Below are 25,681 nucleotides of genomic sequence, written 5' to 3' on the forward strand. Positions count from 1 at the left end.
GCCAGAGCCAGAGGCAGAGCTATAGCGACAAGAAAAACCACTTCAACAAAAGAGGATAACATACTGGAAGTGCTCCACTCACACACACACATACGGATACTACTCAGACACACGGCTACCACCATCGGATTGTACGTGTTCGTCGGTGGGAAAGTAAACCGACATCTTTTTACGATCGCTGCTGGCTGAACTGAGCTGAGCGGAGCTGAGAGTTTTGCAATCAGAGGAGGAGAGTGGATCGTGTCAGCCCTTTTGATAAGCGAGAGAGAAGGGAAAGAAGCCCAGAGAAACCCAGAGAAGAGAGAGGCAACCTCAAGGCAGGCAGGCAGGCAGGCAGCAGAGTTTGGAGAACAGGTTGCCAAGTCGAACGCGCAACGAATTTGGAAATCGAGTCACAGCCGAAAGTGCGTGAGCGTTGTCAGCTCGGCTCCGACAGCAAACAAATACATACATATATATAAGAGATATATAGTAATCAAGACCCGAAACTTGGACTTGCATTTAACCCAACCCAAGACCCAAGCTTAACCCATGAGCAGTTGAGAAGAAGCGGCCGAAAAAAACAAAAAACCTCAATTGAAAAACATTCAAGCCAAGAAACTGCCGAAAGAAACCCAAATGAAAACGTTAGTGCTTAGTCCGGATGACCTGCAGAACTTCAACAAGTTCATCTACGATCCCAAGTCTGCTGCCCAGCTGGCCGCCAGTGCGGGAGCAATTGGAGCGGCTGCAGCAGCGGCAGCGGCCGTACATGGCGCACCGCCCACCACCACCGCCACCACCACAGTCCAGCTGCTGCAGTCCGGCGGCGGTGCACCAGTGAACTCCGGAGTACTACCAGTGTCGGTGCCGGTTGGAGTGCCCACCAGCACAGCCAGCAGTGCCAACAATCTGATGGCACTACACTACTACCTAAAGCATCCCGGAATGCAGCAGCAGGTGCCCATCCCACAGCAGCAACAGCAGCAGCAACAACAACAGCAGCAGCAGCACCAGCAACACCATCAGCAACAGTTGCTGGCCCAGTCGCAGACGCAGCTGAAGCAGCTGCAGCTGAAACAGCCGACGATCCACCAGCACCAGCAGCACATCAGCTACCACCATCACCACCCGTACTACCAGCAGCAGCAGGCACCGCCACCTCAGCCCCAGCCCCTGAAGAGCCAGCAGCAGTCGCATCTGCCGGTGCACGCCCTCAACCAGAACTCCAACTTCTCGGCGGCCAGTTCCAGCACAGGCGGCACTGCCTCCAGCCATGCGCCCACCCAACAGTCCAACGGTTCCAGCGTCTCACCCACCATCGTATCCCGCGTTGCCGCCGTTGGAGCTCCGAGCAACATTGCTGCAGCAGCAAACGCCCTGCTCCGGGCATCGGCCGCCTCCGCGTCATCATCATCGTCCTCTTCGTCATCATCCGCGTCGTCGACCTCCTCATCCAGCAGCTCATCCAGCGCCAGCAGCAGCTCCTCGGCCAACTGCGCCAAGAAGCTAAAAACGGAACCGGTGCTGTCGCAATACAATCAAACAGAGCGCCTCAATTTCGCCAACACGTACATTGTGTGGAGCGAGGAGCACTGGCGGCGGGTGGTGTTCCACGACGAGCGGCGTTTCAATCTGGACGGTCCGGATGGTTTCTCCTACTACTTCCACGACTTGCGCAACTATGAGCGCACCCTATCGCAGCGACCTCGTGGCAACTCCGTCTACATCTACCTAATGGTGTGCGTCGGTGGTGCCGTCCATCTGGAGGTGTCGTCCGCCAAACAACGACCCGAGTCCTGCATTGAAGCCATTATGCGCGAGAGGCCGAATATTGTTGGCAAGCTGGGGAGTCCGGAGTTTGTGCTGCAGGATCATAACTGGATGTCGCACGCCCTGCCCACCGCCCAGGATCTGCTCAATGCAGAAGGACTGAAGACGCAAAAATGGCCCACCATCGCCCATGACCTGAACATTATGGAGAATGTGTGGGGCTGGCTGATACGCGAAGTGTTTGACGGCGGGCGGAAGTTTTCGCGCAAGGACGACTTGATATTCCGCATCAAGGAGGCGTGGTCCCGCCTGCCGCTCGACCTAATCACCAACTTGTACAGCACCCTGCCCGAGCGGATCACGGAGCTCTACTATACGCAGGGCGTCTACACGAATTGTTGACAGCGGACCGAGATGCCGGATAATGGCCAGAGCAAGGTAGTAGCTGATCCTGTTCAAGGACCTGAACCGAGCCGCACTGGAGAGCCTGGAACTGGAACTGGAACGATGGAAGCAAATCTTTATATACAATTTAACTTAACTTTTTGTGTATAGCTTTAAGATGTGTGCAACGGCGCGGACTGGACAGGACTGGAAAGCAAGAAAGACAGGACTCGCTGACAGACAGGACTGACCGACCGACTTGGGTTATAAGTTATCAAGTTTTTAGTTATTTAAAAAAGAAAAAAGGATGCAAAAATTGAAAAAAAAAAAAAAAAAATAAGATCAGCTGATTGTGGGCAGAACACCATCCAGTAAGGTGTTGCCATATCGCTTTGTAATTAGTGTTTTCCCCCCAAGACCCACCCACACACGCCCCCATAACTCCTTCACGCCCCCATCCCTATAAGAGCCCCTCTTTTATTCATAAGCTACCTGTAGTTTAAGTTGTCGTTTTCTTTTTTTACCTATCCACTTCCCATACTCTATTAGGTATATATATATTAAAATATATTAGTTGCAAACAATTTGATTTGAACTTAACTCTCTCCCCTCACACCACCCCTTTTTGTTGATTGTTTTTTAGTTGTGCCAGAACGGTATAAGAAGAAGAACAAAATTAAATAAAAAAAAAAGAAATGCCAAGCGAGCAGCGAGGAAGCAAACAAAATAAATTGTAACTAAAGTATTATTTTAAGGCATAGTTTTTGTTGTAGCAAATTACGGAGAAAACAAAAAAAAAAAAAAAAACAAATAATACAATACAATACACATGAAACACTCAGACGATGAAAAAACGATCCTATCATGTAAAATTGTTTACAAAGAAAACAGAAATTATGATTAACTAATTATCAATGTAATTAATACATATTAAAATGGAAAGAGCAAAGGCAACTTAGTGTTTAATGTAAGAATGAAAGAAACCAACTAACTGAACGAGCGTAGAGAACTAGAGATCGATGAAATCATGCTGAAAAACTCAACACTCCTCAGTCCTCAACTCCTCCAAACAAGAGACACCAGGCCCCAAATGAAACCAAACCCAAAAAAATAAGTTTCAGAGCGATGGCAGCTACTAACCTGGGCGGAGGATTCATTTGGGGAATGACGACTCTGAAGGCAGACAGAATCAACCGTGTACACCCGCCATATTATGGCCAATATCGTACAACGCACCCATTACTTAGCAATACAATTGAACTGAACAAAACTATCTGTAGAGAATACTTGAGCCACTACCAGATAGTAGTATCCTTGAAATAAAAATGCAACTTATACACAACACATTATGTGAAACTCTCTCCTCTCAAGTGTAATTTTTGGCAGTTATGTGAATGTAATGTGATTTAGTCCTTGTTTTTCGCTTTCTGCAATAACGAGCCTCCTCGACCCCACAAATCGAGAACTTTATACATGCATATACATTATACAAGCAAGAACAACAAAAATCAACAAAAAATTTAATTATGATGATTAATTAATAAATCGAGAAATGCAATTACCAATAAAAACTACCAGCAGATACGTAAAAAAAATTAATTATTCAAAAAAGGATTTTTAATGGGTGGTGGTTTCCATTTTTTCTTCTCTTCATAAAATTGTTTATTTAAAAAAGGTGCTTTATAAAAAATGGATTTTCCTGTAAATATAATACTTTTTAGTGTATAAATATTGTATATAAAAACTGTATACATTGTATATATTCTAATTGGTCTATTGGCACTGTTTAAAAGCGGCTGGAATTGTTAATATTTCGACATGCTCTGGTTCTTATTGTTTTACAAAATTTTGGAATTATAGAGCAGTCTTTTTCGTATAAATGCAGGTCTATTCTAGGCACTTGAAGTGTGTGGCATCTCTAGTTACTATTCACTTTTGCACAATAATTTTATTGTTCTTAAACTTTTATACTTAATTCTTGTGCGATACTGTCTTTGATCCTTTTTGTGCGCAAATTCAAATACTTTTTTTTTTTTGGTTTTTGGAAACAACCTTAGGAAATCACGCTACGCACACAGGCAGGACTACAGAAGGGCATGTCCTGCTTGACGCAGAATCTTCCGCCGATGAGCGACTTGGAACACTGAGCTCCGGCACAAACAAAGCACTGGCCATGCCAGTGGATGTCGCCCCAGACCACGCCCTGATCGGCCGGTCCAATGGGTTGCTGGCAATTTTTGCAGGCCACTGCAAAGAATCGATCATAGCACTGCAGGCACAGTGGCATATTGGAGTTTTCATCCGGAATGTACTGCTGGCCGGCCAGGGGCTCGTCGCATTGGTAGCAGCAGAAGTGCTTGATGTGGAAGGTGGCTCCCTCGGCGGCCGTGTACTCCTTGGTGAAGATCAACTCGTCGCAGGCCCGGCAGCGTGGAATCTTCAACTTGATGGCCAAGTCACGGCCACAATACACCTGTCCCTGGTGGAAGAAGTAGACCAAGTCGGCTAGCAGCTCGCGACATGTGTGGCACTTGAAGCAGTTAGGATGCCAGGCGATCTCCTTGCCAGCTCGGTCCGCCTTTACAGCTACTTCCCCAAAAGCAATTGGCTGGCTACAATCGCAGCACAAGATCGACGAAACGGGTTCTGCAATTGGGTTATTAGTAATGGTTTAATCCGAACTAGAGAACACTCACCTTTGCCTGCAGCTTCGTCGCCCTGGAGCCGCAGTTGTTGGAACTGTTCGGGCATTCCAGCACAGTTCGGATACATATTCATGTCCTCGATTCCGGGTATGCTGACGAACCGGCCCTGACCGGCAGTTAGATCCTCGCTTCCATAACCTGGAGTCGAGGGCTTCGAGTGGAAGCCAGAGTCGCTGCTCTGGGATGTAGGCAGATCCCCGAGATTGGACTTTGGATAAGAAATATCCCTAGCACCGTTGGCCATGTCAGCAAAGACTTTGTCAATGTCCTCCAGCAGCTTATCGTCGTCCAATAGCCAGTCATGTACTTGCTTCAAAGGCTGCAATAGATGGCACTGATCGTGCGGAATGCCCTTGTCCTGGAGGGTGTGGAAAAGTCGGTCGTAATACGGAGCATTGGCCACCGCCGACTGAAGCATGTTTTTGTCCAATCCGATCGATTGCAGTTGAGCCTTGGTAGCTGGCGGAAGTCCCCTTAGTTCTCCAATACTTGCCACGGGAGCAGGTAGAGTCGATATAACCACCGAGGACGGTGCACGTCCGGCTCGAGCCTCTTGCAAGGCTTGTTTTAAAGGTTCCGCCTGCAGAATCTGGGCAAAGACTGGATCTCGGTCGTAGTCCGTGTTGGTGGGTAGGCCACAATCATAAACAACGGTGGAAACACCTCCGAACTTCACTCTGCGCATGGGAGTATCCTGACGCATCTGGGCTCCGAATCTGGCCTGGACTGGATTTTTCAGGGGCAGTGGCGAGTTGAAAGGAGTGCCAGGAGCTGATTTCACGGGCGTCATAGGCTGCGGGGGGCAGATGGTATTGATCTCGGCCCTGAATTGGGGGTTCTTCGAATACTCTTTTCGGAACTCGGCAATAGGTCCCAGTTGGGGATCCCTGGAAATGTTCAGATTTTTGTCCTGCAAAAAACAATGATTACAGATATTTGGGAAGTAGTTTCAAACCCATTTCTTTTACCTGTAGCATTCCCAAGACCTTGTCGTAGACAATACCGTGAGTAACCAAGCTCTGCAATGCCGGCTTGCTGATTCCCAGAAGCTTTTCCTTGGACTGAGCCCGCAAGGCTCCATTTTCCTGAAACTCATCCAACGAGTCGGTTAGGGGCTCGGCAAAGGCCACAAGTAATCTGGGATGAGCACTGGCTGGACTGGCCAACGCCTGCGATAGCTTAGCATTCCCAAGAAGCTCGTTTAGAGTGACATCTGCGACGGGCGAGAGTCCAATAGATTGCCAAGTTTTGCTCGACTCCTGTGGAGCAACCACAGTTGGGGCCACATGCTCAACTTGAGCATGATTGAGGCGATTTCCTAGACGCACCACCACGCCCTGGCCTACGCACTGCTCGCGCAATCGCTGAACATATTGCTGAAGCTGGCGGGCCTCCGTCTCCGAGAGCCCGTCACAAAGGGTGGCGTCCAAATCGTGCGGCGGAACCTGGAGTTCCAGCTGCTGCTTTCGCTTGAGAGCTGCATCGCTTCCGGCCACGGGTATTTGGGCGGTGCCAAGCTTCTCCATATAATCAGTGACCACATCGGGAGCGGCGTTCGGCGGCACCCATTCCAACTGCACCGGTTGACTGGCCAGGGCCTTGATTTTAATGTCTGTCCGACGCGAGTAAACAATAATGTGAATTATACATGTTTGGGAGTTATTATTTCACAACTTACATGCTGGCTTGGCTCTTATCTGGCCGAGGATCTCGAACTGTGCCCACCCGGTGATGTCGTCATCCTCGGGACACGCGTGCTCGTTCTTACGGCATTTGCAGTTGCGGCAAACCTTCCGCCAAAAGTGTAAGTCCAGGCCGGGGCACTTGTCCTTGCACTGATTGCAGGGAGCTCCAGCGCCGGATTCGTGTCCCAGCTTGGAGCGCTTCAGTTGCTCCCGACGCGACTCCAATTTTGATAGCCATTCCGGCGCCTTGGGCGTCTCCACACAGGAATTTGGACTTTGTGCTATGGACATCTTGAGATTTCGTTTCTGGACAATAGGCTATGACTCACATCCCCGGAATAAGATACTTTGAGCCCCCGATTAACTCCTTCCAAAACAGTTTTTGTTGTCTATGAAATAATAGAAACAGAGGGCCAACCGCCCTGCCAACTTGTTCGCTGTTAGAGTTGCCAGGGCAACAAAATATTCCATTACCCAACATTGGTAGTGATCTTTTCCCGGTTTCCGGTTTGGTTTAAAAAGCTTAAAAATTAGTTATATTTTTAAACTTTAGTAAAAGGTTAATAAAACATGGAGAAAGTTCAAACTTTTACTGTTTTTCAGATGCTCTGATATTTAAACAATTTTTGCCTTTTAATACCAAGAAACTATTGAAAGACATTTAAGAATAAAAAAGTTCTCAAAACAAAAAATAATAAAATGGAGAAACAAAGCTGACATAAAGAAATAAAATAAAAGTCCAAATCTACAATCATCTTCAGAAATTTGTTGTACACTTAACTTCCTTAATTCCTGCAATTCCTTTTTAATGTTTATGAAAACTTTAATATCTTTTAGTTGCCACTTGTAGTTACTTGGAGGTCCTTACTGTACATGGAAACCGCGAAACTTTGCTGGTTTTGGCGTAAGCCCGTTTTCTTGAGCTTTCGTCGCACGGTCACATTGCCCATGGTATTGTTTTTTTCGCAAGTTCAATTGCAGTTTTTTCGCAACATATTTTAAATTGAAAGCAATACTCGAGAAGGCCAATAAATAGTGGTAAATAAAAGCTCAAAATTAGTTACCAATAAATAAGCGAATAGAGTGTGCAGATAGAACAGGAATTACCGCCACTCGAAGGACGAGAGAAGCAACAGAAAACGTCCGATGCAATTTGCAAATACAGAAAAGAAATAGGTGAAAAACTGCGTCCCACTGAAAAGTGAAAGTGCAGTGAGGGTGGCGCAGGAAGGGATTTCAGAGTGGCGGGGATCACCAGTTGGACATTCTGAAGGTGAAGTGGAAAATGTGAAGCAGTGATTTATTGTTAGTTAAATATAATTAAATAAAATGCATTTATTTTACCGGTTTTTTTATCCAAAAGCTTTTGAATTTTTGTCTTATGGAAACAATTAGATTTTCGAGCAATTTTGTACGGTGGTTGTTTTTGCTCATGGATGAGCACATATGTGTGTGTGTTTGTGTGTGTGTGTGTGTACCTGAATTAGTGTGAGAAAGCATAGGACAGGGGTAACCGCCAATTGATTTTAATAAATTAATATTTGTATTTGAAAAATAAAGTATTTTAAACCTAAACTTTGATCTAAAAATACAATTTTAAATGCCAATTAATTTATTTTCTGATAGCCAGCCTTCCCAGCTTTAGCTTTCAGCTCCTCCGCTTGCCGACCGCCGCTCCGGGGGCAACACATCATGACCGAGAAGTACGACGGTAACGGTGACTTTTCCACCTTCAACGACGATGACAACGATTTTGGCGGCAAGCCACGAAAATCTGGCGGCGGTTCCACCGGAGCACCCGGTGGCGCTCACAATGGCGACACCTCGGCCCACGATCATGGCCATCATGCAGGCGATTCTGCCAATAGTGTCCAGATAAATGAGAAGGCCAATGAGTATATACGCGATTGTATGGCGGAGAGGAATCGCATGGATCGGAAGTTTCCAATTGCCGAAAAGTTAATCGAGGGTGGTAAGATATTTAATCTTAAATCTATTTCTATTTTGTATTAAAACACAATATTATTCTTTTTAGAAATTGAAAAAGTGCAGACCACTGGAAGGATTCCATCGAGGGAGCAAAAATATGCGGATATCTACAGAGAGAAGCCACTACGAATCTCACAGCGTGTTCTGGTGCCGATTAGAGAACATCCCAAGGTAAGTTTTTTTTTCAAATAATACTTAAAAGGATACTTGCAAGCCTCTTCTTTGTAGTTCAACTTTGTCGGAAAGCTACTAGGACCGAAGGGAAACTCGCTGCGACGACTGCAGGAGGAAACGCTTTGCAAAATGACCGTCCTGGGCCGCAACTCTATGCGGGATCGCGTTAAGGAGGAGGAGCTGCGCAGCTCCAAGGATCCAAAGTATGCTCACCTCAACAGCGACCTGCACGTGGAAATATCAACGATAGCGCCGCCAGCAGAAGCTTATGCCAGGATCGCCTACGCCATGGCTGAGCTAAGAAAGTATCTGATTCCAGACAGCAATGACATCATTCGGCAGGAGCAGTTGCGCGAGCTGATGGATAGCACTAGTCTAAATGAGAACGAGAATGGCAAGAGTGTTTATAAGAAGTCCTCCCACATGAATCCCGGAAACAATGCCATGGGTGGCTCGATTAACACTATTGCTGGAGTCAAAAATACAGTGCATCATGGTTACAGGTCCGTAACTCTTGAAAAACTCTTTAAAAATGCTAATATAACTTGTATTCCCTTTTCAGAGGCTCTCAGCCATCGTCGTTTAGCAAAAATGTACTAGCTCCTAAACAGAAAGTGATGTCTATACTGGAGAAAGCTAGAACTGCCATGGATGAGACTTACGGGTAAGTATTTAGCTATCCTCTGAGTTAAATCTATTTATAATACTTATTTTTTCTGCTTATTGCAGTCGTGGCTATGATGACGGCTTGGGCTACGATCCCCATCAATCGTACGATAGCTACTCCTATGGCAGTCACGGTCATGGGCCTCATGGTCCTCCCGCTGGCATTTTAGGCGGTATGGGTGGCATTAGTGGCGGAGGAGTACGCGGAGGTCACTACGAAAGCTCGGATTACGAGCCGGATTATGGAAGGCGAGATTACTATCAGCACTCGCCTGGATATGCAGGTGAGTTTGTGAAGGTGTAGATAGTTAGGAGTGGTTGTTATTTGTGTCCTCTTTTAGGCGGCGGAGGAAACGGCGGCCTAGGCACTGGAGGTGGCTCTCAAGCGAATGCGATCGGCGGCTCTGGCCTCAATTCAAATCACAATCGCAGTCACGTTAATAGGTGAAATTTGCTGGGTCCGAGCACTGTAAGCGGAATAGCAGGACGTGCTAGTAATCCAGGAGCCAACAACCAGAACATGATCATTAAATCCCAAACCAATAGCACCAATAACTATTTGCCCGGACCAGGAGCAAGTGAGTGCCACTCAGGCAAGAACATAAATTCAAATTACTTCTTTAATGGCAGTAACAAGGTAAGGCTTAAGATTTGATTTACAAATTATAAATAATAATGTTATATATTTTAGCCACAACAACTACAGTCGCAACCAAATCTCCCACCGCCGCCATCAACCCACAACAACAGCAACGGCAGCCAGAGCCAGAATATTAATAATCACACAATTAATAACACCAATAACCAAAACCAAAACCACAACAATAATAATAATAATTGCCACAGTCGCTATCACCATGTCGGTGAGAAGAAATCCAACGATGTTTCATTCTTATCCTCCTATCCAGTCGGCCAGATGGATGGCCAAAAGAGTGCCAACAACAGCAACAATCACACATTAGGCAGTAAAAACCATTACAACAACCACCACACCACCACAACAACCGCTTCAGTGCCCAATATGCTATTAGTAAGGTATTGAAATGCGATCAAAATCAAAGTAAAAACAAGTAACTAGTCCTTCGTCCTTGCGCACACCCACAAGCAATCGAATTCTTTGATCAATGCAAGTTAAATAGCAATGTCGCTTGCTTGCTTGTTGTTTTTTTTTTAATCAATTCAAAATACGCTTATCAATCAGAAAAACAATTGCTTCCAATTTGCATTGATCTGAAAGTTTTCGATGACCTATCCACCACCTAATGCCAACAATTTGAAAACGACAAGAACCACTCTCTAAATTCCAATTAACATTCTCTTACAGACCTGCTAATCCATCTTCGCTTCATATTGGCACATTTCCGTTCTTGCCAGTGCAGTTTTTCTGAATCCAAGCCATACAAGAACACCAGTAACAACTACAACAACTACATCAACATCAACAACAAGAACAACTAACTAAAAGTAGTAGAAGCTTATTGCAAAAAAAAACAAAAAGAAAAAAAATCAATCCACATCACCATGAACATCATCAACATCACAGATACTTTGTACACTTGAATTCGAATTCATAAGATTTAAAGTAAGGTGGGGAGAGGAGAGGGAGTATTTACAAAATGGACAAAATGAACTTTACAATATATATACGACATACAAAACTAAAAAAAAAAGAACATATATACATAACAAATATATTTATACATATATTTTTGCGTGCAAGGAGTGTCCTTCAATGAAGAAGATGAGGCTGGATCTACAAATTAATACTTTACTTTCACAATTTCACACTTTCTACCCACAAAACAAACAAAAACACACACGTATTGAAACTGTGTCCGGTTTTTTATCTCTATTTACAACAAAACAGAAACATCTTAAAGATATTCAATGAGCCTGAATGATTATAAGGAGCCGTAATTGATAGTGTGGGGTAATCAGTAATTAAGGACACGGCTCAGCTCAAAGTTGAGCTGGGGATATTCAGACATGAAATATGATATTAATATAATATGATATTATATACATATATGAGGTACAGAGCGAATCCAACTGATAGAGAAGACAAAGCTATGTATAGGAATAGCCAAGGACTAGCCGATGATCGGTCGGTCGAGACAAAATCTATGAGATTAAGTAACTTAATAGAATATATAATAATTAATACAGAGGGCACATTTAAACCATAATTTTATTTATATATGCGTATATGGCAAAACTAACAGTACAGATAAAGAATATATATATATTATATACACTTACAAATTCGAATATTTACATAATTAACTGAGATCGACTAACCGTAGTTGACACAACAAGTAACAAGTAACAGATCAACTTTAAAATACCTTAAACAAGAATTATCTAATACTCGAACTATCTAATATATCGAAATACTAACGATCTACAAATTAATAAGAAGATTCAAGAATATTGGAGGTGTGACAGATATTTTGAGGGAATATCAGATACTTTGTTTGACAGAGTTTGAAACTATTATTTTTCAAAGACCATAACTTGGGATCTGAGATCTTTTGAGATATCTGTTACCTCCTTTTATATACAAGTTTATTGTGGAACAAGGTCCATAAGTGGATAATGCTGCAAATGATTACTTTATTAAACACAATATACGAAAACAATAACTGAGTAAAGAGTTAAAGCGAACAAGTAAGAATAAACAGAATAATCGATTTACTTATACACATGTGCAAAGTTAAAAAATTAAACCAATAACGTAACTAAATAATATTAAACTAACAAAAACATAATTCTACGTACTTAACCCATCTATAACCCATGAGACCACGAGAGTCTCTATTAAATACATATTAACTAACAAATGTAAACCCTAAATATATATATTTAACTTGTAATCGACAATTCAAACAGTTGCCAAGCTCAATTTTCGATTTCTGTTCTGTCGAACCCAATTAGTTTCTAAATTAAGGAGGATTACTCATTGTAGAGCTTAAGTAGAACCAGGAAAGTGTGCCAAATGTATGTGGGAGGGCGATCGAGGAGATCGCTTCCATTATTTGAAATTACCAATTGAAATGCCAATTTATATATGTTATTATTTTCTGTAATTGTCTTAATTTCTGATCACTTGAAGCAAATAATCTTTATTTTACTAACGCCATTAAATAAATAATACTCGAATAAGAATATAAATCGAATATCTTGTCCAAAAAAAAAAAAGAAATGGAAAACCTTAAGAAACATTTACTTACAACCATGTGAAACGTTAAATTGTTGAAAACAATTAAAATCTAGTTTTTATGGAATATCAGTAATAAAAATAATACAAATGATTACAACCAATTTATTACAAATAATTATTGTTGTTACAAATTATACAGATGATAACTAATACGGAATCATAATCTTTAGGGCGGTTCCAGCCCCCAAAAAATAATTTATGAATATAAAACAAGTTAAAGAACTAATAAACAAAACATGAAACATGAAACAAGAAACAAACAACAAAACAACACACCCCCGCCCTTATAACAATAAATATATATACAACTTATACTATACAATACCTACGAAACTGAATTCAAAGAAATAATATATTGCGATTGAGTTATTCTCATTAATTATAACTATTATATGTAAAATCAAATAACACAAGTAATAAACTAAATGAATAAATAAATATATTTAAAATATATGAAAATCGAAATCAGAAATCCATAGTGTTTTTCATTTTGTTGGGAATAGTTTCTAGTTTTTGAAATAAAAGACTCTTTTAAATATTTATTTGATTTGTAATTTTATTCTTATACCTTTTATTCTTATAATTTTTATATTGCTTCACAATAATTGACTAGAATAAACAGCTTAGGATTACGAAGATCCCCGGGATGAACAGTTTCCACCCCACTAGGGGGTGAAATCTGATCAACCCCTGGTCTCTGTTTAGGTCTCTCTCTCGTTTTACTTGCAATGAGATCGCAGCAAAGGGTGACTAGAATCATCAGGACCAGCCCGTGGCCTCCACTCCGGCTTAGGCCTGCAGCAAGCCATCGCTCTGGCTCACCAGCTTCCCGAGCAGGGTCTGGTACAGTGGAGACTCGGTGGGTATGCCCTCGCTTTGCAGGAAGAGCAGGGTTTCCCTGGCGCACATGGCGAAGCCCAAGGCCTCCGCCTGACTGCGCTGGGCAGGAGTGGGCTGAGCAAATTGGGCAGCCACTTCCGCATCCTCGGGACTCTCCTCCTCATCCTCGTCCTGTCCGGCTGCTTCGTAGTCATCTCTACCATCCAGATCCTGCTCGAAGGCATCCAATTCGGACTGCAGCTCCATGATCTTTTGCAGGGCTTCCAGCAGGATACTGTTGGGGGCATCCGGAGGAGTTTGATATCCGGCCGTTTCCTCCTCAGCCGGTGGCGTTAGAGGACGATGACGTTTCTCAGGAGCTGGGGCATTATCCTCCGGTTGCCTATGTTGCTGTTGCTGCGGCTGGACCTCCTGTCCCTGTTGCTGCTGCTCCTCCTGGCTAGCTCGTTTGCGTTTCATGATCAGTTTCCCCGACATGGCTCCTCAGTAATTCCGACTTCTGATTTTCAGCTCTGCGCGACACAACCTTCGTTCACCTGGCGATCGCCACGACTGAAACTGTGAATGCACCCCGGCAACTGGAAACTGGCAACTGGCGATGGCAACTCCAACTCCAACCCCAAAACAAATGCGGCAGGAACCAGAGAGATAGTGGCATTAGGGGATGTGCCGGGCCAAGGAAATTAAAAAAAAAAAAATAAAATAAAACACAACAGAGGGGAAAAAATTGTTGCAGCTGTTTGAGTTGCGGCAGCTGAAGCGGGAGGGCAACAGGATACAGGCTCAGGCTACGGGCAACAGCAGGATATTGCAACCCCTGCATGCCAGGCAAGCTGCTGCTCAGTTCTCTCTCCGGCTGCAGCAGACGCGCTCCGACTATCCTCCCTTCCGATATCCTCTATCATTTTCTGTCGTCCCCCCCAACCCTCTGGGTCCTGGGCGTCCCTTTCCGCCCTTTGCAGTTGTTGTCCCGTGGCTGTTTTCCTCTTTTGGCAGGACCTATGCGACCCTTCTGTGATCTTTTTGGTTTTATAAAAAATTTGTTCTAGATATGTTTAATTTTTAAATAATTTTAAATAAAAATGTTTAGAATTTTTTGTAGAAATAAGAGGTTTAAAGCAATAAACATTAGGTGTTACTTACATATAGGAATAAATTATTTAATTTGGGGGAATTTTTTTGTAAATTAAAATGTGCTAACAATCTCAAACTCGTTTGAAAAAGTAATAAGAAGCAAATGCACTTTTAATTTTTCTCGGTTATATATTATATACTCAATTATTTAGCTTTTATATTTGCATAATTTGAAGCAATGTTTTATTTTAGTGTTATTTTTAAACAATTTTAATTAATTTTAATGTATAACATAAGTTATTAGTAGGTATATCTATTAGTTGTTATGTACTTAAGAATAAAAAGCGAAGATTACAAGAAACATTTTACCTTGAACTATTTTTTAAAGTAGTTTTTTTTTATAAAACAATTAAGTAAATAGTTTTTCTTGTTATGTAGTATTTGTAGGGTATACCAAAGTACTCTATGGCCGGCAGTTTGTGCAACATTTGCAGCTGGCACGCTTCACATTCATCTCTTCGATCGGCGCTGCCCTTCCAGTGAGCGAGTGAGTTTGACCTGCCGTTGCTGCCCGATGATAAGTGCACACCTATGGACACTGAGAGAAACGGTGGAGTAACTTGATGGAGCTATTGGATACCGTTGACATGGCAATGGGTGGGTTTTAAGCAATCAGATATATGTCTGTTGTCAGGGAGTGCTTACTTATCGCCGTAACTACAGGTTCTAAGTGAACTAAAAGTAATGTAATAAATACTCAGTGCTTATGAAAATAAAAACTAACTATCAGAAGCAAGAAGAGTTGCCAAAAACCAGCAATAAAACGAAAATATTTTGGCTCTGGCATATTGATGCCAATCAATACAAATTTATGGCTAAGGAAATTGAGCGTTATTAGATTGATTTGGTGGGGGGGTGCTGTGGGGTTGGCACTATCTTAGCATATTGTTGTTAATTAATTCACATATAAATAATCACGCGGTTGATATCTTTTAGTAGTTATTTTCGCAACTGACTGCTTGTTTTTTCCATCTTGTTCTAAAATCATACTCTTGATAAGCCAGAGGAAGATAAAACCAAATCATAATTGGCTCATATATTTTATTTTTATCTGAACATTATCGCGCACTTGACATTGTGTAATGATGTCGTGTTCTCTTTATTTTGTTTCTGTTTTGGATCTTTGACACTCAATTACGAGGTAAAGTTTACCAAAGCATCCGATATTTATTTTCGAACCGACTCAATTGCTGTTGTATCTTGTATCTGGTATCTGAGAGATATATTTAGGCGACAACGAGAGCAGGAAAGTTGTACCTTTCGCTTGGAAGTATTCGCCCGACCTCAGACAGTAAATACATCATCCGCAACCGCAGCTGTTGTGCCTAAAAAGCCGAGTGTGTATGTAAATATATTTATTATATATTATATATAATATATGATTGAACTGTTTCAAAAGCACGCGACAAGTTCCATGGGATAATTGTGGGGGAAGTGGTTATACATTTACTTAAATTTTTTTTACCGGAAAACAATTTTAAGCTTTTTATTTTTGCATGCAACTGAAAGGGTAATTAACCCCACAACTCTTCCCAATTTTATTTATCTCTTCTGGTAATTTTTTGTTGAAAAACTTTGGAACAATCGGTACTCATTGTGGCAAATGGAATTCGCTTGAAGTCGGCACACAAAAAAAAAAAAACACTTGTCTGGAATTTTTTCGAGAAATTAATAACAAAGATCGGGTTACCCGACTTATCCAGAAGTGGTCTAATGGCTTTTTTTTTAGCGGCTGCGTGGGAATACGGCTATATGTCTATTTTTTACCTGTCTAACATAGTCTGGCCCGATGAGTCAGGTAGATATATTTATGATTATCTTGATCTATAGCTCTCGATTACGGAATATAGAGATAAGCCTGCCACTGATGGCTTCCAAATACCAGAGAGATATATAAAATATATATACGATTTTGATACGATGCACGGCAGTAACAATTGTTAGTGACGTTGCTAAAAATCGCTCGTATTTTTTTGTGTTCAGCCGTAACAATACGAAGCGTTATCGCGAAACAGTAAATTTCGGTTGACGGTTTTCGGTACTCGGTTAACCATTTTCGGTTATAACGGTTCCCGGGCTCTCGGCCATATTGATGGGTCAGTTAGTTAGTCCGCGGATCGTGCGACGAGTGCATGTGAGTAGTCAGCGATTTCATCAGCGATTTTTACTTTGGTTGTCCGATGTTCGGTATTTCTTCGATCGAACGATGGATAGGAGAGTTATTTTTCGGTTTTTTTTTGTGATTTCTGTTTATTTGTGGCTCTCACTTTCAAGCTACAAAAGCTTTCCGGGCCATTGCCGATCTCAACTTTAATTCCGAGTTTAATCGGAAACCAGTTAACTGAGCTGAAAGCCAGTCGAGTGAATATCAAGCGGATTTTGCTCAAAGTCATCAGAAAATAAAGCTGTTGAGTTGAATGGGCCTGGGGATTGTGAAGATTGTGGGGATTGAATGTTTTCGCACACGCAGACCGATAAGCGGAGATTAGATTTAGGGTTCCCCATAAACTACAAATGACTTGAATTGCGATTTCCCACTGCTAGTGATTGATAGTTGAACGGAAGGACCTTCAAGCAGGTGGATTTTTAAGAGGCCCTAGTGTTTAGTGAACTATGAGTTACTGTCTCTTCTCTCAGTCGATTCTAACTTGATTAATAGATATTTTATTTGCCATCGATAAGTTATCTGTGATAAAATTGATTGAATTGCAGCTCCATAATGTCATCTGCCCGGAGTCTCATCATTGCCACTGGCTTCCTGCTTGTGGCTCTTATTCTGCCGCCAGTTCGCCCCAATCCCTTTGCGCCCCGAGCCGAGGTGGCCACCGAATTCATTATCCTCCACAACAATGACATGCACGCCCGGTTCGAGCAGACCAACGTGAACAGCGGCACCTGCTCCGAGGAGGATGCCAACACGAATCAGTGCTATGGAGGCTTTGCCAGAGTGGCCTACGAGTGGGTTCAGAATCCCGCTTCCTTTGGCTTCAAAACCTGATCATCTTCCTCACTTTCAGGGTTCGGAAGTATCGCAAGGAAGCCCAGGAGGGCGGCACTCCAGTCTTTTATCTAAACGCTGGAGATACTTACACTGGAACTGCGTGGTTCACCATTTTCAAGGACAAGATCGCCAGTGCCTTCCTCAATATGTTGTCTCCTGACGCCATTGTAAGTTTATACTTTTATTTCCTAATATTCTTAAACTAATAGAATTATTTTGTAATACCATTTAGTCCCTGGGCAACCATGAATTCGATGAGAATGTTGCTGGTCTGGTGCCCTTCCTTAACAATGTCTCCTTCCCCGTTCTGGCCTGCAACCTGAACCTGACCAAGGAACCCGAACTATTGGCTGCCAAGCAGTTGGTCAACTCCACAGTTCTGGAGACCAATGGGGTTAAGATTGGTGTGATTGGTTACCTGACCCCGGACACCAAAACCTTGGCAGAAAAGAACAATGTGGAGTACAACGAAGAGATTGTTTCCATCAAGTGAGTATCTTTACTAAAAATAATCTCTATTATTATTTAAATATTAATATTACTTCTAAAGCGCTGAAGCTGAAAAACTAAAGGCCCAGGGCATTAATATCATCATTGCTTTGGGTCACTCTGGCTACCAGAAGGACCAGGAAATCGCCAAGAACTGCCCAGAGGTGGACATCGTGATTGGTGGACATTCGCATACTTTCCTGGATGCCAGTCAGCCCGTGGCCGATCCCACAGATACCAATCCCGAGGCGGTGCGAGGTCCCTATCCTACCACAGTGGTTCAGGACAGTGGCAAGAAGGTGCCGGTGGTTCAGGCCTATGCTTACACCAAGTACCTTGGCAAGATTCATGTGCAGGTAAGAAATATCCAGAACCATCCTGAGAAGAGGTTGATTTAAAAGTTTTCCAATTCTTTAGTTTGATGCCGCTGGAAATCTCATCGAGTTCGATGGCGCTCCGATCCTTCTGAATGCTTCCGTGGCTCAGGACCAGGAACTGCTGAACCTTTTGGAGGAATACCGTCCTGGCGTGGAGGAGCTGGAGAAAACCGTTTATGGCTATACCAAGGTGTTTCTAGAGGGCGGAAACATCTGCCGGATGAGGGAGTGCAATCTCGGTAATCTGATCACCGATGCCATGATCTTTTCTCGAGTCCTGGAGAACAAGGGAGGCGAGTTCTGGACGGATGCTTCTATTGCCTTGATGCAGGGAGGAGGTATTCGAGCATCCATCGAAAAGGAAAGTGAGGGAGCCATCACTGGCAGCGCTCTGCTTACCGTTCTTCCCTTCGACAACGATTTGTTTGTAACCAGGATTAGTGGATCGACCCTTCTGGCCGTTTTGGAGCACTCGGCTGTTGTCAGGGAGCAGGACTCCAATGGCGGATTCCTGCAGATGTCTGGCCTTAAAATCATATACAACTTCAACAATGCCGTAGGACAGCGAGTGGTCTCTGCCCAGGCACTCTGTGCTGAGTGCGCCGTTCCCTCCTACAAGAACGTCAATGAGACTGCCCTCTACAATATCATCATACCCTCTTTCCTGCTGGAAGGAGGCGATGGCTTCAACTTCACCGAAGAGTCAGATGCCTTCACCGAACGCCTGCTGCGTAATGATCTCAATTCCACCATGGAGTATTTGAAACAGCGGCACTATGTCTATCCGGAGATTGAGGAGCGAATTGTGATCAGGGAAAGGGTCGATACGGGTTCGGCTTCCGGAATCGTGGCTTCCGTAACCCTGCTCCTGCTGTCCTCCCTGCTGACCAGATTCTTCTAGACATCAGAATTTGAGATTTGTTCATTAGATTATAGAAAATTGTAGACGGAGCTGTGTTCCTCCTTTAATGCAATCAGGTCAGCTGCTTTTTATTGGCAAAGTCTGGTTGCTTATTAGTTTTGCCTTAAATTACTTATTAATGGGATTAGCCAATGCACGAAACGATGTAAACCATATGGCAAATAAATGTTGTTTTTTAAACCTAATCTCTTTAAAATAAGATTGTGGTCTCCACTTGCCATATTTTTAGGAATAATCATGAAAATGAAATGTGAAAACTCGGGCCTATTATCCTGAAATGTCAATGTTTTAAATTGTACTTGTCAGCATGGAAATATTCTGTGTAAGATATTATATCATTGTGGGTTTATGGCTTTTGGGCGTACTTGCGCCAGTGGTTCGTCTGGAAACGGAAGAGCCAAAGGACATCGAGTTCATTATCCTGCACAACAATGATATGCACTCTAGATTCGAACAGACAAACGCAAGATGTGGAAACTGTCTGATGGAGGATGCTCGTCAAAATAAATGCTATGGAGGCTTTGCCAGAGTGGCTCATATGTGGGTGATTAATAATTTAGCAATAAATCAAATCTTAAAAAGTATTTCTATATTTTCAGTGTTAGAAAGTACCGCAAAGAAGCTCAAGCTGGGGGTACTCCAGTTATTTATCTGAATGCCGGAGATACGTATTCGGGAAAATCATGGTTTACGATTTACAAACACAAAATTGTCAGCGATTTCCTCAACAAACTATCCCCGGATGCCATCGTATGTTTCATGATATTTGTTTTTGGTTTTAATATATGTTTTAAGATAAATCTGTATAGTGCCTGGGCAACCATGAGTTCGATCATAATATTCAGGGTCTAGTACCTTTCTTAAATGCCGTCACTTTTCCCGTCGTGGCCTGCAATCTCGATGTGAGTAGGGAACCCAATTTGGCCGCCTCCAAGCAACTGTCCAAGTCCACCATCTTGAATGTTAATGGTGTAATGGTTGGTATAATTGGCTATATCACACCTGATACCAAATTCTGGACACCCAGAAATTCTGCGAAATTCTTAGATGAAGTTGTTTCCATTAAGTGAGTACTAACATATAAAAAGTATATTTAATTATTGAATTTCTTGAACAGCGCTGAAGCCGAACGACTCAAGGAAAATGGAGTTAATATAATCATTGCCTTGGGTCATTCTGGTTACGAGAAGGATATGGAAATAGCCAAGGACTGCCCCGAAGTGGACATTGTGGTAGGAGGACACTCGCACACCTATTTGGATGCCAACAAGCCGGTGGCCAGGCTCTCTGACACTAATCCCGAGGCGGTGCGAGGTCCTTACCCCACCACAGTGGTTCAGGACAGTGGAAAGAAAGTGCCTGTGGTTCAAGTGTACGCTTTTACCAAATACATGGGCTTCCTTCGTGTGAAGGTGGATTTTTTTAACAAATCCGATTATCCGATTCACAAAATTTTAATCCTTCCTACTTCTTAGTTCGACAAGGAGGGCAATCTTGAGGAGTTCAGTGGCGCTCCAATCCTGTTAGGTCCTAATATCTCTGAGGAAATAGATGTTCTGTATTTATTGGAAGAGTATCGTCCTAAAGTTGAAGAGCTGGAGAAAAGGATTAACGCCAAAATGGGAGAGCGATTTATGAACTGGGAAGAAAAAGCCAATTCCGCTTCAGGGATTTTGGCATCCATTGTATGGATTCTGATCTTCGCTCTTTTTATAATTTATTAATTTATTAAAATCTAAAATTTTTTATATGTTTGTCAACTATGAACAAATTATAAAAACAATAAACTTTTAAATTGCTTGTAAGATATCAATTTTATTTTCCTTCTCAAAGATCTTAGCTTAAGTAATATCTCCTTAATTAAGCCTTCTTTTGAAAAATATATAAACATGTTCGATTGAAATACTTGTCAGTTTTGGAGAAACATATGAAACATTAGTTTTTTTCACACATTCGGTTATTTCTTTTTACACTTGTAATACAAGTCTTGTATGTTTTTCTAAATCATTAGATATTTTAATAAAATGTTAGATATAGGCGTATTTTAATTTTAAGTAATCTTACACTAAAATGTTTTTTTGGCGGGGCGTGTATATGGCCTCCATCTTTATTTTGGCAATAAATCTGCCAAAAGTTCATTTAAATTATAAGGACACTGAGTTCATTATCCTGTATAACGGAACTTGGGATTGGGAGTGGACTGGGAATGGACAATCTAGTTCCGGATCCGCTCTAAACAGTTCTAAAGTTTTGACGAGGCAGACTTTATTGTAATATGTCAATATATTTTTAAAATATGTCAATCAAATCATAACTTTCACTTTCAGAATTCACAAAGATCGTAAGGTGTCACAGGAAAATGGTATTCCTGTTTTTTACCTTTGTCCTGGTGAGGCCAAGTCTAAAATTTTGGAAGAGAAAGGGTTCAAGATGGGTGTGATCGGATATTTAACATCTGCCAACCGACCCCTAATCCCCAGTAATTCCGGAAAATACGGAGATGAAACAGCTTTTATAAAGTTTGTTTCATTTATTCATTTTTTTAAGAGGAGATAACTTTATGTCAAATATCTTTTCAGATCTGAGGCTGAGAAACTGAAGGCTCAGGGCATTAATATCATAATTGCCTTGGGTCGTTTCGATTACCAAACCGATCAGGATATCGCTAGAACTTGTGCAGAGGTGGACCTTATTCTAAGACCTGAAACCATTACAGTGGTTCATAAGAGAGGCAAGAAAATTCCTTTGGTTAAAACATATTTTTGTTCCAAGTGTGTGGCTAAAATTCAAGTGAAGGTAAGATTCCAAAATATAAGTTTTCTAAACTTAAATCCTTTTCTTTTCAGTTTGATACTTTTGGCAATATTAAAGATTTTAGGGCAGATCCTATTTTACTTAATGATAAGGATAGAAAGCATTCTTTTGTAGAAATATATCGTTCGAAACGGGCGGAAAATAGTTCTTCCTCTGGCAGTACTAAGTTACTTCTCAAAGCGGCGACCTGCAAGGAGGAAGAGTGCCTCCTGGGAAATTTCATGACGGACGCCATGGTCTATGCCCGTATGTTGGAGGACAAGGGCGGCAAGTACTGGACAGATGCACCGATCGCCTTGTTACATGCAGGAGGTGAGTTAAGGATTATGTATTCTCCATTAATCCTTTAATATCAAACCCACATCCCACCAGCAATAAAAGGTTCAATATCTAAGGGAACCATTAGTGCCGATACTATAAACAGTGTTCTGCCAGAGGTAGAGGATCTGATGGTCATTCAGATGAGTGGAGAGATACTTTGGAAAGCCCTCGAGTACTCGGCCGAAGTGAGGTTGCAGGCGAACAAGGATGGATTCCTTCAGGTGTCTGGTCTGATGGTCACGACCAATTTTAGGGGTCCAAAAGGCAAGAGAATCGAATCTGTGAATATATTGTGCGCCGAATGCGAAGTTCCCGCCTTCGAACCCCTCGACGAAAGTTTGACCTACAACGTGATTGTTCCAGCTTCCCTCGTGAATGGCTGTGAAGGACACGATTTTGGTCAGGACGCGAATTCCACGCAGAAGAAAATGCGTTGGAATAATAGGAAAGCTATCATGGAATATGCAAAACGGTGCAATATTGTCATTGCGGAGATCGAGGGGCGTCTCGGAGATAAGTACTCCCAAACCTCAATAGCATCCGTTATCGTAGTCTCTATAAAAAATATAATATTTTTATATTTGCTAACAAAATTGTTGTAGATTTGTGTAGGTATTCTTAATTTTAATAAATTTGTAATGTTTTTGAACTCTAGTTACTTTGGTTAGTGATAAAAATTATTGAAATGTTTGGAAAAGGTTATTTTTTTCAATTAACTGGGCCTGTACCACTATAGTTCTTAGAGGATCCTGTATAGGTCCTGGTTCTAGGTTTCTAGGATATGTGAAATTTTAAGAATTCAAAAATATTAGAAAAGTATCTAACAATATGAAATTCTTGTCACGTATGTCATTTGTCATTTCACAACAGAGACACTTTTAATGTAAATTTTTGATACAAATTTTAATAAATTTAAAAAAACAAAGACAATTTATACGGTTTATAATTAATTGAAGCAATGTGGAAATTTATTATCGTCGCGCTCGTCACCTTTTCGGCTGTTGGCATTCTGTCAGACAATTTTTCGCGCGTTGAGGATCATCTGATCGTGAAGCGGCAAAGTAATTTTGAATTTATTATCCTCCACAACAACGACATGCATGCCAGATTCGAGCAGACGAACATGAAGAGTGGCACCTGTTCCAAGGACGACGCCAAGAAGAATAAGTGCTGTGGGGGATACGGCAGGGTGGCTAACATGTGGGTGAAGGTCCATACTCCATACAGGATCTCCATATTAAGGAGCTATGTTTTTTCAGAGTTCGCAAATATAGGAAAGCAGCTGACAGTGGCGGTCTACCTGTGATATTTCTGAATGCTGGAGATGTATACACCGGAACAGCCTGGTTCACCATTTTTAAGCACGAGATTGTTACAGATTTTATGAACAAACTGGCACCAGATGCTATTGTAAGTTGCGAAGTGTATATTATTCTTTCCCTTTGTTATATACATCCTTAATTTTAGTCTCTGGGTAACCATGAGTTCGATAAAAACATTGCGGGCTTAGTGCCATTTTTGAACGGGGCCACCTATCCCATTTTGGCCTGTAATCTTAACACAAAGGGGGAACCCGACGTCGCATCGTCCAAGCTTGCAAAGTCCACAATCCTAACCGTAAAGGATGTAAAAGTAGGAGTTATTGGCTTTCTTACTCCAGATACCGCATTTTTGGCGGCCAAGAATAAACTTGTGTTCTACGATGAGATTCCTTCCATAAAGTGGGTTATTCCTTCCATATGAAATTATTGAATAAATTATTGTATTTTTTCGTCAGCGCTGAGGCAAAGAAACTGAAGAGTCAGGGAATTAATATTTTAATTGCTGTGGGCCACTCTGGTTACAAAACGGACCAGGAGATTGCCAAGAATTGCCCTGAGGTGGATGTGGTCGTCGGTGCGCACTCCCACACTTATCTGGATGCCAATAAGCCGGTGGCGGATATCAAGGATAGTTCGCCCGAAGCGGTCCGGGGTCCCTATCCCACGGTTGTGGTCCAGAGTAGTGGGAAAAAGGTACCAGTGGTGCAGGCATATGCCTTTACCAAATATATGGGCAAACTTATAGTGAAGGTAAGAGGATTTGAGAATACTTATAATTTTTATAACCTTGCAGAGGGCTTTCTCTGACACACACAATTAATTTTCAGTTTGATTCCAAAGGCAATCTCAAAGACTTCAGTGGCGCGCCGATATTGCTGGGACCCAAAATGCCACAGGAGCAGGATATGCTTGATTTACTCGAAAAGTATCGTCCCAAGGTCGAGGAGTTAGAAAGGACCATATATGGGAAAACAAATGTATTGCTTGAGGGTGGAGGCATTTGCCGCAATCGGGAGTGCAACTTGGGAAATTTGATCTCTGATGCCATGGTGTTCACGCGAGTATCGGAAAATGAGGGCAATCACTGGACGGACGCACCTATTGGCTTAATTCAAGGGGGAGGTAATCTATATTTTTATATTGAAAATAGTTCATCCAAATCTTTTTGAAGGAATAAGAGCGTCTATTGAAAAGGAAGCCGACAGAAACATAAATGGTGCCACTTTGATGACAGTCCTACCATTTGAAAACGACGTGATGATGACCAGAATCAGTGGAAAGAAGCTTATGGCTGCTTTGGAGCATTCAGCCACGACCAGACTTCGAGACTCGAATGGGGGATTCCTTCAAATGTCTGGTTTAAAGGTGGTGTACGACTACAATAATCCAGAAGGAAAACGAGTGGTGTCAGCCTTGGCTCGGTGCTCCAACTGCTCGGTGCCGGTCTATGAACCCATAAAGGAGGACGCCAAGTACCAGGTGATTGTTTTAGAATACGTCCTGGAAGGAGGTGATGGATATGATCTAAACGATGATGATAATCCCCATAATGAGCGCCTGTTGTTGAACGACATCAATTGCGCCATAAATTACATTAAGCTTCAACAATTCGTGTACCCCAAGATGGAGGAACGAATAACGATTGTGGAAAGCGACAGAGCTTCCATGCCAAGAAGTCCTTTTGCCTTTTTGCTAATACTAATAACCTCCCTTCAGAATAGGTTTTTTTAAAAACGGATTCTCAAAATTATATAACTTTTTTAGGAAAGTTTAATGTTGAAAAAAGTCAAATATAACTCGAAAAACTTTTTCTTATTTTATTTTATATATTTTATAGTTCATTTCTTGTATCATCATGGCCGGGAAACAAGGTTTTTGGATCGTAA

At 42.1% G+C, this 25,681-nt stretch overlaps 7 protein-coding genes across 8 annotated transcripts; 5 read left to right on the plus strand and 2 right to left on the minus strand.

Annotated features, from left to right (window-relative positions):
- The first annotated feature begins 97 nt into the window (after positions 1-97).
- Positions 98-3,735, plus strand: LOC6495966 (ETV5-related protein Ets96B). The gene has a single exon (XM_044715602.1). The coding sequence runs from the start codon at positions 619-621 to the stop codon at positions 2,152-2,154; it is 1,536 nt and encodes a 511-aa protein (XP_044571537.1). The 5' UTR covers positions 98-618; the 3' UTR covers positions 2,155-3,735.
- LOC6494645 lies at positions 3,645-7,103 on the minus strand. Its single transcript, XM_001959911.4, has 4 exons — positions 6,520-7,103; positions 5,810-6,453; positions 4,833-5,751; positions 3,645-4,782 (listed from the first exon to the last, which is right to left on the minus strand). The coding sequence occupies exons 1-4, from the start codon at positions 6,815-6,817 to the stop codon at positions 4,190-4,192; spliced, it is 2,454 nt and encodes an 817-aa protein (XP_001959947.1). The 5' UTR covers positions 6,818-7,103; the 3' UTR covers positions 3,645-4,189.
- Positions 7,104-7,433: 330 nt separating this feature from the next.
- Positions 7,434-12,667, plus strand: LOC6495967 (uncharacterized protein DDB_G0283357). Its single transcript, XM_044715601.1, is given in 8 exon segments — positions 7,434-7,564; positions 8,166-8,498; positions 8,562-8,686; positions 8,744-9,192; positions 9,252-9,353; positions 9,419-9,639; positions 9,697-10,390; positions 10,680-12,667. Coding segments are annotated over 7 exon segments (1,935 nt in total). The 5' UTR covers positions 7,434-7,564; positions 8,166-8,218; the 3' UTR covers positions 10,744-12,667.
- Positions 12,668-13,113: 446 nt separating this feature from the next.
- On the minus strand, positions 13,114-14,413 carry LOC6494644 (putative mediator of RNA polymerase II transcription subunit 29). The gene has a single exon (XM_001959913.4). It carries the CDS (start codon positions 13,890-13,892, stop codon positions 13,365-13,367), a length of 528 nt encoding a protein of 175 aa, XP_001959949.1. The 5' UTR covers positions 13,893-14,413; the 3' UTR covers positions 13,114-13,364.
- A 1,504-nt stretch (positions 14,414-15,917) lies between these two features.
- LOC6495968 (protein 5NUC) lies at positions 15,918-19,523 on the plus strand. The gene is made up of 6 exons (XM_001959914.4): positions 15,918-16,683; positions 17,262-17,507; positions 17,567-17,717; positions 17,783-18,039; positions 18,101-18,395; positions 18,457-19,523. The coding sequence occupies exons 2-6, from the start codon at positions 17,269-17,271 to the stop codon at positions 19,315-19,317; spliced, it is 1,803 nt and encodes a 600-aa protein (XP_001959950.1). The 5' UTR covers positions 15,918-16,683; positions 17,262-17,268; the 3' UTR covers positions 19,318-19,523.
- A 64-nt stretch (positions 19,524-19,587) lies between these two features.
- Positions 19,588-23,127, plus strand: LOC6495969 (protein 5NUC). 2 transcript variants are annotated; one of them, XM_001959915.4, is made up of 7 exons: positions 19,588-19,878; positions 19,938-20,088; positions 20,148-20,404; positions 20,456-20,750; positions 20,814-20,965; positions 22,313-22,464; positions 22,525-23,127. In XM_001959915.4, exons 1-7 carry the CDS (start codon positions 19,646-19,648, stop codon positions 23,073-23,075), a joined length of 1,791 nt encoding a protein of 596 aa, XP_001959951.2. In that variant the 5' UTR covers positions 19,588-19,645; the 3' UTR covers positions 23,076-23,127. The 2 variants fall into 2 exon arrangements, with proteins under 2 accessions (XP_001959951.2, XP_014763565.1); XM_014908079.3 differs by lacking the exons at positions 19,588-19,878; positions 19,938-20,088; positions 20,148-20,404; positions 20,456-20,750; positions 20,814-20,965 and adding exons at positions 21,257-21,608; positions 21,666-21,857; positions 21,918-22,134 and having other exon boundaries at positions 22,185-22,464.
- A 185-nt stretch (positions 23,128-23,312) lies between these two features.
- On the plus strand, positions 23,313-25,615 carry LOC6495970 (protein 5NUC). The gene is made up of 6 exons (XM_001959916.4): positions 23,313-23,673; positions 23,733-23,883; positions 23,941-24,194; positions 24,251-24,545; positions 24,623-24,917; positions 24,967-25,615. Exons 1-6 carry the CDS (start codon positions 23,432-23,434, stop codon positions 25,524-25,526), a joined length of 1,797 nt encoding a protein of 598 aa, XP_001959952.1. The 5' UTR covers positions 23,313-23,431; the 3' UTR covers positions 25,527-25,615.
- Positions 25,616-25,681: the final 66 nt, after the last annotated feature.

The sequence above is a fragment of the Drosophila ananassae genome, chromosome 3L (assembly GCF_017639315.1).
Source record: "Drosophila ananassae strain 14024-0371.13 chromosome 3L, ASM1763931v2, whole genome shotgun sequence".
In the NCBI taxonomy this organism is placed as follows: Eukaryota; Metazoa; Arthropoda; class Insecta; order Diptera; family Drosophilidae; genus Drosophila; species Drosophila ananassae.

What these genes read in the sequence shown, in the direction of transcription:
- LOC6495970 (XM_001959916.4), top strand. Translation starts at nt 23,432, where the DNA reads ATGTGGAAATTTATTATCGTCGCGCTCGTCACCTTTTCGGCTGTTGGC. An exon ending in TACGGCAGGGTGGCTAACAT is followed by an intron (nt 23,674 to 23,732) that starts GTGGGTGAAGGT and finishes ATGTTTTTTCAG; the next exon opens with AGTTCGCAAATATAGGAAAG. An exon ending in TGGCTTAATTCAAGGGGGAG is followed by an intron (nt 24,918 to 24,966) that starts GTAATCTATATT and finishes ATCTTTTTGAAG; the next exon opens with GAATAAGAGCGTCTATTGAA.
- LOC6494645 (XM_001959911.4), bottom strand. Translation starts at nt 6,817, where the DNA reads ATGTCCATAGCACAAAGTCCAAATTCCTGTGTGGAGACGCCCAAGGCG. An exon ending in GATAAGAGCCAAGCCAGCAT is followed by an intron (nt 6,454 to 6,519) that starts GTAAGTTGTGAA and finishes CGCGTCGGACAG; the next exon opens with ACATTAAAATCAAGGCCCTG. An exon ending in CGACGAAGCTGCAGGCAAAG is followed by an intron (nt 4,783 to 4,832) that starts GTGAGTGTTCTC and finishes ACCCAATTGCAG; the next exon opens with AACCCGTTTCGTCGATCTTG.
- LOC6494644 (XM_001959913.4), bottom strand. Translation starts at nt 13,892, where the DNA reads ATGTCGGGGAAACTGATCATGAAACGCAAACGAGCTAGCCAGGAGGAG.
- LOC6495969 (XM_001959915.4), top strand. Translation starts at nt 19,646, where the DNA reads ATGGAAATATTCTGTGTAAGATATTATATCATTGTGGGTTTATGGCTT. An exon ending in TTTGCCAGAGTGGCTCATAT is followed by an intron (nt 19,879 to 19,937) that starts GTGGGTGATTAA and finishes CTATATTTTCAG; the next exon opens with TGTTAGAAAGTACCGCAAAG. An exon ending in GATGAAGTTGTTTCCATTAA is followed by an intron (nt 20,405 to 20,455) that starts GTGAGTACTAAC and finishes TTTCTTGAACAG; the next exon opens with CGCTGAAGCCGAACGACTCA.
- LOC6495966 (XM_044715602.1), top strand. Translation starts at nt 619, where the DNA reads ATGAAAACGTTAGTGCTTAGTCCGGATGACCTGCAGAACTTCAACAAG.
- LOC6495968 (XM_001959914.4), top strand. Translation starts at nt 17,269, where the DNA reads ATGTCATCTGCCCGGAGTCTCATCATTGCCACTGGCTTCCTGCTTGTG. An exon ending in TTTGCCAGAGTGGCCTACGA is followed by an intron (nt 17,508 to 17,566) that starts GTGGGTTCAGAA and finishes CCTCACTTTCAG; the next exon opens with GGTTCGGAAGTATCGCAAGG. An exon ending in GAAGAGATTGTTTCCATCAA is followed by an intron (nt 18,040 to 18,100) that starts GTGAGTATCTTT and finishes TTACTTCTAAAG; the next exon opens with CGCTGAAGCTGAAAAACTAA.